This window comes from Sceloporus occidentalis, unplaced genomic scaffold, assembly GCF_023333645.1.
Source record: "Sceloporus occidentalis isolate IW3139 unplaced genomic scaffold, rSceOcc1.0.p SCAF_293, whole genome shotgun sequence".
NCBI classification, from domain to species: domain Eukaryota; kingdom Metazoa; phylum Chordata; class Lepidosauria; order Squamata; family Phrynosomatidae; genus Sceloporus; species Sceloporus occidentalis.
Window position 1 is genome coordinate 320,492 of NW_028317273.1, and position 9,389 is coordinate 329,880.

General features: G+C 43.7%; 1 protein-coding gene across 1 annotated transcript; it reads left to right on the forward strand.

Moving 5' to 3' along the window:
• Nucleotides 1-973: 973 nt before the first annotated feature.
• LOC149275220 (lethal(3)malignant brain tumor-like protein 1) lies at nucleotides 974-8,823 on the forward strand. The gene is made up of 21 exons (XM_089504890.1): nucleotides 974-1,079; nucleotides 1,341-1,441; nucleotides 2,038-2,140; nucleotides 2,228-2,351; nucleotides 2,444-2,561; nucleotides 2,818-2,902; nucleotides 3,032-3,123; nucleotides 3,699-3,803; nucleotides 4,097-4,232; nucleotides 4,392-4,483; nucleotides 4,831-4,982; nucleotides 5,386-5,462; nucleotides 6,067-6,152; nucleotides 6,274-6,384; nucleotides 6,483-6,597; nucleotides 6,885-6,984; nucleotides 7,441-7,605; nucleotides 7,709-7,758; nucleotides 7,945-8,090; nucleotides 8,179-8,241; nucleotides 8,689-8,823. Exons 1-21 carry the CDS (start codon nucleotides 974-976, stop codon nucleotides 8,821-8,823), a joined length of 2,262 nt encoding a protein of 753 aa, XP_089361016.1.
• Nucleotides 8,824-9,389: the final 566 nt, after the last annotated feature.

Below are 9,389 nucleotides of genomic sequence, written 5' to 3' on the forward strand. Positions count from 1 at the left end.
GCGAGATAGAGAAGGGGTTAATATTGACCACAAACATCCGTCACGTTATTTCTGTATCTCCCCTCCCCATCTCTTGCGGTGAATTCGGTTCTCCAGGACCATCGGTTAGGGATGGAGGGTCTCGGTGTAATTCCACCCGTGTGTATGTTGGTATATATGCAGGGGGGGGGGTGATAGAAGAGATGCTAGAGCCGGGATCATTGGAGGGGACGCATACCCAGCGCTCCGGTACGAATTCCGGACATAAAAATGAGCCTGTTTGATTGTTGTCTTGATTTCCCCTCCTCTTCTCATTCATTCTCTTTCTCCAAATCCTACCTCTCCTCCCCACACTTATCCTCAATTCCTAAATATTCCTCCCGTTATCCCTGCTCAGTTCACATTCTTTTTCATTGAGTGCCACTCAGTTTCCTTATTTTTTCCCATTTTCCATCCAGTCTCTGTCTTCAGCCCGTACTCTGGTTTCCTCCATGTGTACAACTGGCCAATCTCATATTTAACCCCTTACTTCCCACTCTTCTCCCATCTTACCACTCCATCTCTCCAACTGGCTTTTTCCCTCTCTCAGTTTCAGATCCCATTTATTGCCCCCATACTCTTTATCTCGTTATAATTCCTTCCTCCCCTTCATATCTTCCTTTGACTGATTATTTTTCCCCTACCACATCTCTTCCTTTAACCTCTTCCTTTCCTTCCGCACTAATTCTCCCTTTAACGTTCTCCTATTCTTTCTTCCTCTCCCTCTTTCTGTCCCCTTCAATTTTCTGTGTGTTTTCTCCGCTTAACCAACCCCTGCCCCATCTCTTCATTATTCTTTCTCTTTTTCCATTAAAACCTCTTGCTGGTTGGCTGCTTTTCTTCAGGCTTCATTCTTCTTTTTCATTCCTTTTTACTTCTCATTCGTCAGTGCTCATTCTCTCTCCCTAACACACATTTTGCTGTCACTCACTCCTGTAGGTTACAGTGTGACATCATGGATTTGATAATAACTAACATAAAAAAGGACACAGATGCTGATGCCCATTCGATCCATGGGTCCAACGAGCGTCCTGTACTGCTGGTTTCCACCAACCCCACAGGTAAATAAGCAACTGTCCTATTCCGCCCAATGTGATTGCAAAGCTGGGGCCACCGGTATTATAAATGTATTTATAAGTCACAACATTCCGTAATCCATGAATATTCAAATTAATTACACATACAGAAGTGCCGAAGAAGACATACTATTAGTGACACGCAAGGCTGGATCCATAGCTCTGGGGATTGTTCCATCCTAATTCCCTTTCACAGTAGCTTTCATGTATGTGTTATTAACTTTAAACCTTTACTCTTCTCAATAGTTGTGAAGTTGCCCCCAACAGCCTGCCAAGATATACAATACCAGCTGGTGGAGGAACAGAGGGACAGAAGAGGGATGCCGCTCACCGCAGTTAGTACGCAGGTGAGAAGGCCTTGTGGACATAGATAATAGATACATTGAAACATGGAGAAGTGTACCTTTCAAGCTGAAAAATTCAACAGCTGAATGACCCAAAAAGTATGACCAGTTAATATACATATATGCCAACAAGCTCAAGGTATGTTGACCAGTTCCATTCAACACTTCTTCCCACTCTAAAATGGTACTCAATAGAAGAGCCATGGTTGGAGCACAGAACTGATCATCCTATTGCCCTCAAAGCCACCCTCCAGTCTCGCATCTTTCCTTTTTCCTTTGTTGATCACGTGGCTTAAAACATTTTGCACATCATCAAGTAAAAAGTTTCCTGTCACGCAATCTGTCCCTGTTGTCACCTAATGTGACCAACCTTCAAAAAGTGATACTACTGAATACTAATGCACAGGTGTATATTGCCCAAATATTTTGTAGAATGTTTTGATCCAACCTCTGTCACTCCAAAAGTCACCCGGTTTTGTCCAAAAGTCTGTGGGTGTCCTTTTCTTTGGTCTGAATTGACCATTATTCTATAAATCACGATTGACCCATATAACATTTTATGCATAACAATGAAAACAAATGTACTTGTTCTATTTCAGTTGCGTTTTAGTCATTTGGATGCCCACGAGATACTCCTCAGATCACCCAAACAGGAACCCCTTGAGGAGAACAGAGATCATGAAAGAAAAGCTGACCCCCAAGGTTGCCCTACTATTTGTACCAAAATATTTGTCTTGTCATGAGTAGCTAAGTGGGTATAGTCCTTATGCAAGTTCTGTGCTTTGCCAGGTCCTGATGGTAGAGATAGTCCCATCGCTGACACTTCCATGTGTTTGTGTGACACCTGTGGATGCCGGCATGTGGTGGGGGAAACATGCGAGACATGTGGTGAAATCTGCGACATCAAAGAGAGGTAAGAGTGAGACCAACAGGTCATTATCATGGGACCCAGGTTGAAGTAGGCGAGTGTCATCCTCTTCTTGGCTTCCGGGATGTCCATAACAGGTCCTTGATCCTGGAGACATCACCAGTGCTTGGGGTAGGACATGAGGCCCCTAAACCTGTGAAGAAACGAAGACCCAAAGAATACCAGAGTCCAGCGGAGTCCGAAGTGGAGCTTATGGTGAGAACCATGTTACAAAGGCACTGCTACCATTGCATGTTGGTGTCTATTATGGTGGAAAGTTGCAGTGATATTTTCTGGAACCTGTTGTAGGTGTAGTGTTGCTGGAACGTGTCTGTCTGGCAAATCCTATCAGAAGGAGGGAATGTTCAGTGACAAGAGATTCCTCATTTAGAGTGCGATGCATTATATTTTATTATTTTGTTAGACATAGTCAGATATGTATCTGTAACGTATTTTTGATCTGGAGAAACAGAGAGACCGGAAACCTTTGGGCGACTCTGAGGAATCCAATGTCAGGAGCCCTGAGAGAGAGGATTGGAGCCACAAAGACACCCGTGGTAATTATCTGTCTCACCACATTTCTGTAGGTCCTTATCACTTTGCATCTCAAATCCACCCCTCTTTAATGCTCTGTTGTGAGCACTCACTGATGGTCCCTTGCCTTTTTCCCATTTTGTTCATCACAGTTTCTGGAGATGAGTTGGTTGAGACTTGGTCCTGGACTTCCTACCTAGAGGAGCAACAATGTATAGCTGCTCCCCTCAATCTCTTTCGGGAGGTGAGTGCGTATGTGACCCGGTATGCATCTTAAGCACATCTTCAGTAACTCCTGAACACCAAAGATATGATCTCCTATCTACAATGGTGGTCAGCATCTGGATGATTTTAGGCGACACTGGTAGCAGAGCGACTTTAATATTCTCAGAAAACCCTGGATACTTGGGAAATATACCCCTGCCCTGTAATTTTAATCCACCAATAAGCAACCTATATAGAACAAAATGCAATAATGGCTGTTCATTACATTGTCTACTTGCTACTCCCAAAATAGAACATACAATATCTATAAAAAAGTCCGGTTCCAGGTGGAGGGATGGTGCCTGTACTGTAGGATGCATGCGCATTATTCAATGTTTTACTTTGGGGTCTGACAGAATACCTAGAAAGTAATCAGAGATACATCGGACACAATTGCCCAGCTTAGGGCAACAAGAACCTAAATACAGTAGATGTCAGGTATTTTCCTGCATTTTAATGGCAATTCCACCCCAGTGTGCCTGTGCATTGGTATACAAGCTATAGTAACGCATGGTTGGCATGATAATTCCATTTCTATTCTTCACTCTTCTGCAGTGGCAGCTGGGAACCCAACACAAGAATGGATTTAAGGTGGGAATGAAGTTAGAGGGGATCGACCCTCAGCACCCCTCAATGTACTTCATCCTGACTGTAGTGGAGGTGAGAGATACGCTCCTCAACAGAGACAAATTGTGCAACTCAAAGGACATATATGCATCTTGGTCATGTCCCTTATAATGGAGGCTGTACAGGTGGATAAGGACCACGGAGCACCTACCTTGCTTCCATTAATTATGTTGATACGTTATAAGTTAATATGTTTATAGAGACTTAGGAGACAAAACAGCATTGATGCTTCCCATCGTAGAATGGCTCAGTATGACTATTACAGTTTTTCGCTTGGTCTCACCCCATTCCTTCTCTCTGTCCCACCTATGTCCCCCTCCTACCAGGTTTGTGGTTTTCGGATAAGGCTTCATTTTGATGGATATTCTGATTGCCATGATTTCTGGGTAAACGCTGACTCTCCCGATATTCACCCTGCAGGCTGGTGTGAGAAAACCGGTCACAAGCTACAGCCTCCAAAAGGTAACAGAGCACTGAATGGGTCCTGGATCAGCTTATATACACACACGTTCCCCCTTTTCCCTGTTCCGTCCCACCGCTTCATCATGTTTCACATGTTTTAGGTTTACCAATACATAGCAGGTCCTTCTGTTTCATTCCATTTTTTTCTGTGTATTGAAGGGTATAAAGATGAAGATTTCAGCTGGACTAACTACCTGAGATTAACCAAGGCTCCTGTGGCCCCAAAACATCTATTTGTGACCCCAAAAATTGTGAGTGGTCATCAAACCATACGTCAAAACTCTTGCATGGCCAAATCATCATTCTTTTTCTTGATACTTTTTTCCCCTCTAGCCCCCAATATTCTAGTTTCTCATTTGAAGGTGTGAGAGCCCTTAATGATTGGACCAAGTTTTGCCAAAGATGTTGAATAATAAAAACAGTTAAACTTGTATTAGCCTATAATCATCTAATTGAAGTCTTTTTCTCTGCTCATTGAGCTCTTCTGTTTCTAAATGGTCACCATGTTCTACGACTACTCTTTCTAGTCCTGACCCTTATATTTCTTCTTGTGCTTCCAGGCAGCACTTGGTTGCTTAGACTGTTTTCACTTTACCAGGGTATGCCCCCGTCCTTGTTCCGTGTGGGAATGAAACTGGAGGCAGTGGATAGAATGAACCCATCCCTGATCTGCGTGGCCAGCGTAACCGACGTGGTGGAAGATCGATTCCTTGTGCACTTTGACAACTGGGGGGACACCTATGACTACTGGTAGGAGGTCAATGAATGGTGGAGGGGGGACAAGGTCAAAGCGGTATTATAGGAGACACAATGGCCTTAAAGTAGACAAGCATGGACAACATTCAGAAGGGTTATATCATTCCAGGGTAATTCAAATGGAACTTCAGCCAGGGCATTATAAGAAGACAACAAAGGAGCACAAGAAAAAAAACTAAACCCAAATCTGTTTATCACTCGCTGTGATAGCTAAAACCACAAGATAGATAACAGGGCCGCCAAGTAGTGGAGCACAGGAGATGTTATAGTAAAATGTGATAGAGAGCCTCCACCACAATAAAAATTGCCAGTATCATGGCGTTTCTTCCTCCACCAGCAGGGGACACCGGGCTTTGTGGGGAAAAGGTGCTCCATTTGTGTTATTTTTGTTCTCTAGGTGTGACCCTAGTAGTCCATATGTTCACCCTGTAGGTTGGTGCCAAGAGCATGGAAAATCCCTGACTGCTCCTCAGGGTGAGTAGCCTCCTGCACTCGTGACTAAGTAGGACACATAAGGCTACAACATTTAACCATGGTTCCCATTGTATCAAGCCGTCAGTTACAAAATACAAGTAAAAACTATAACACGTATCTCTTCATTTTGCATGCTTCCCAACTGTCCTTCTTCAGTTGGGGCAGTACCTATTTGGGATCCCAATCCTTCTGTCCCTCTTTCCTCACCTGATGCCCCTTTTTTTCTAGGAGCTCAGAATGTTTGCTGGGTATGAAGGTGTCACAAGGTTCTACAGCCATAAAAAAATCACTATAATTTGTATAGAAACCGCAATCTATAAACTAAAAAGTGTGAGAAAAATATGGTACTTCATCTATGCCTTAATCTGTTACATAATAAGATATCAATATGCCATAAAGTCACATACAGTTCCTCTGTAAAGTTCTGGCTCTAAGTTGGTCCATCTGGCCATCTGAGATGTGTGATATATGATTTTGCCTCTGTATTTGACGTAAATGAGAACATATCTCAATGAGCTTTATACACATGGTCAAAATATATGGAAGTCTTTAGCCTGGAGAATCAATTTACTACCAAAATAATTAATCAGATTTCTGTCTTCAGATTATCCAGACCCTAATAACTTCACATGGGAAAAGTACTTATCAGAGACGGGAGCCACTGCAGTGCCTGCCCGAGCCTTCCACAAGGTATTAATGGCGACCTGATATCTGATATCCACTGGACACTTATTACCATCGCCAGTCTCCCTCTGTTCATTCTTTTAATCCTCTTTTTTTGTCACATTTTACTTCTTTCTCTCTCACCAAGCGTCCTCCACATGGGTTTAAGGTCAACATGAGACTGGAAGCTGTAGACAGGAGAAGCCCATCGATGATCCGTGTATCAGCGGTGGTAGATGTGGAGGAGTGCAGGATCAAGGTGATCGAACGTGAACCTTGAGACCTTGTGGACCCCCATTAAGTTTTTGGTTGGTGGGGAAAAGTGCTGGTACTGATTCTCCCCTACTTACCACTTAGGTACATTTTGATGGCTGGAGTCACCTATATGATTTCTGGTTGGATGCTGATCACCCAGATTTGCACCCCGCAGGCTGGTGCCAGAGAACCGGACACCCCCTACAGACACCACTCCGTGAGTTTGCCCACTTGTTGCCACCAGAAGGTCCCTTCTTTATATGCTTTTCCCAATGGAAATGAGGATGTAGCCAAGTCTCAGGCTCAATATAGATAATGTTCCATTATTACTATATGATCAATACACATAATCCCTGTATTTACATTGTATGAAACCTATATATATATATATATATATATATATATATATATATATATATATATATATTTGCATTCATGGACGGCTCTTATATAATGTAGTGCATATTAATCATTGGATCATTTGTCATTCCCATGTTTTTTCAGGACACAGGGATGTTCCTAGCATGTCGCCGGCAGCTTGCGTATCCCTCAGCTGTAAGGGAATATCGCATTCAAGAAGCAGCAAATACAGTTTCCAGCACAGGTCAGTTATTCTTCTTAATAAATACGTGCCACATGGACTTAATCCGTGGCACATGGACTTAATCCGTGGCACATGGACTTTAACGGGTCTTACAACAGCTCATCGTGCAACCTCCTAGTACAGCATGCGGTGAATTCAATGATAACCCATTCCATTCTTCTCACTGGATCTCTGAGCTGTCCTCAGTTGAGTTATCATTTATATCAACGGGAATCAAAGTAACCAGAACAGTCACGGTGCTGGAAGTTATTGATAGTCACTTATGAAGTTTTTTGGAACTCTCTAGGATTTGAGATGATAAATTTACTACCCCAAAGAAAAAATATCATCTCAGTGATATTCTTGGTCCGCTTGACCCATAGTAAATAGAATTTACAGCCTCCTACTCCCTTAACCCAGCAGTTCCTTCTTTTTATCAGGTGTTTCTTTTTCCCATAAAATTCCTCTTACTCGCAGGAAGTGTCCTACTCCTGGTTGTGATGGATCAGGTCATGTCACCGGCCGGTTCACGGCTCACCACTGTCTATCTGGCTGCCCGTTAGCTGACCGGAACCAGCAGCCGGGGAGGAGCAGAAACCCAATCCCGTTCCCACCGCGCAGGAAATCCCGACACCACGGCAGGTAACAGAAAAATGCAAGCACATTTAAACATTGCTTGTCCTGCCCTTCCTTCAGTGAGTAAAGGAGGCAGAAGTTATAATGCAGGGGGTATATTGCCTTACAGGATTGGACGCCCTCCCAAATATCGACGGGTCCAACAAGACAATTTCCAGGGTGAGAAACACTGATATATTTCCAATTCAGCATATTGACCTTGTAATATAACTCAATATATCCTATAACCCCTCATACTACTCAATGTAACTGGTCTCTACAACAACCGCTAGTAGTCCTTATTACGCCTGCTTTATGGGACCATATAGCATTTCTATAACTCCTCTTATAACGCTCTCTCTTCAGACCCCATGCACCAGTCACTTTTCATGTCGGCTCTCTCTGTGCACCCGGATCGTGCCCTCGCTCACTGCTGGGAGCAAAACTGCCGCCTCTTGCCCGGTGTTGCCGGAATAAGTGCCAGCACGGTATCTAAGTGGAGCACAGAAGAGGTAACTCTGCTACATACACCTGATTTATTTTCTGCGTTGGTTGTATTGGATAAGTGCGGGCCATGATGTCTCGCTTTTTCATTTCCAGGTCTGTAACTTTGTGCAGACATTGACGGGGTGTGAGGACCAGGCGCGGCTATTCAAAGACGAGGTGAGATCAGTCATAAATGAATATTCTATTATTTTTTTTACCATTCCTATCCATTCTGGACATTCCGAATAACATTTCTATTACTGTTCTGGTCTCACCCAGCTCTCCTCCTGCTCACTGTCAGGGCTAGACACATCCAACTAACATCACAGAGACATCCGTGACTTCCATGAGCCACACTTGACCTACCTCTGCTCATCCATTTGGTCATGGGTCATGTCGCCATGGTCATGGTTCCCACCCCAAATGTTTTCAGTAAATCAATGCTGGAAGAAATATTCCCTTTTCTGCAGTTTTCTCCCCCGAATCCCTTGCTACAATTAGCGGTCTCCTTTCTTGTTCTTCTCCCTTTCCCATTTTAAAAACAGCTTCATCAATGCCATCTTACATTCTTCAATGTTGTTTAAGGACTGACCTCTTATATCATATGTTCTTGTGTCCCTGTAGATGATAGACGGACAGGCCCTCCTGCTTCTCACCCAGACGGACATCGTTAAGATCCTGTGCATTAAACTGGGACCTGCGGTCAAGATCTACAACTCCATCCTTATGTTCAAGAACACGGAGGACTCTGTGGACTGACTTTCCTGCTGGTCATCCTTATATTTAATAATTCACTGCCGAGTGGCCTGTGACATCTCCGTGTTGACCTACATCCTTCTCTGTGTTCATACGATGACCTTGTGTACATGTTGTGCACTTCCGTCCCCACGCCTGATAGACACGCGTCCGAGACAGACGTTGTAACGAAAAACTGGGTCTGCGGTCGATAACTTTTGTGAACGGATTTGCTTATTATTATTATTTTGATCTTTCCTTCACACCACCACCCATTAAATGTATCTAATAGGCCTGTAACACGTGGATGTACAATGCATTAACTCTCCTTCCGATGTGAGAGGATCTATACGGTGCCAAATAAATGTTCCTTTAAATCCATATTCTTGTTTTTGATGTGTTTCCACCACTGGTATTGGCACCTACTCCGCGTCCATCTCCATGCCATACCTGTAGCTAGGATGTGTAGGTTGCATTGCGTCCCACCAGCAGGTGGTGCCCAGCGAGCGCATGTAAAGCACTGCGTGTTCATGGAGGAAAGAGACAGCTGCCCCAAACACCATACAAGAAACAGGCGAGATAGGATTTCT

Excerpts from the sequence above, each read along its gene's own strand:
- LOC149275220 (XM_089504890.1), top strand. The coding sequence starts at position 974 with ATGGATTTGATAATAACTAACATAAAAAAGGACACAGATGCTGATGCC. Across the intron at positions 4,983-5,385 it reads GGGGACACCTATGACTACTG|GTGTGACCCTAGTAGTCCAT; the intron begins GTAGGAGGTCAA and ends TTTGTTCTCTAG. Across the intron at positions 5,463-6,066 it reads ATCCCTGACTGCTCCTCAGG|ATTATCCAGACCCTAATAAC; the intron begins GTGAGTAGCCTC and ends TTCTGTCTTCAG.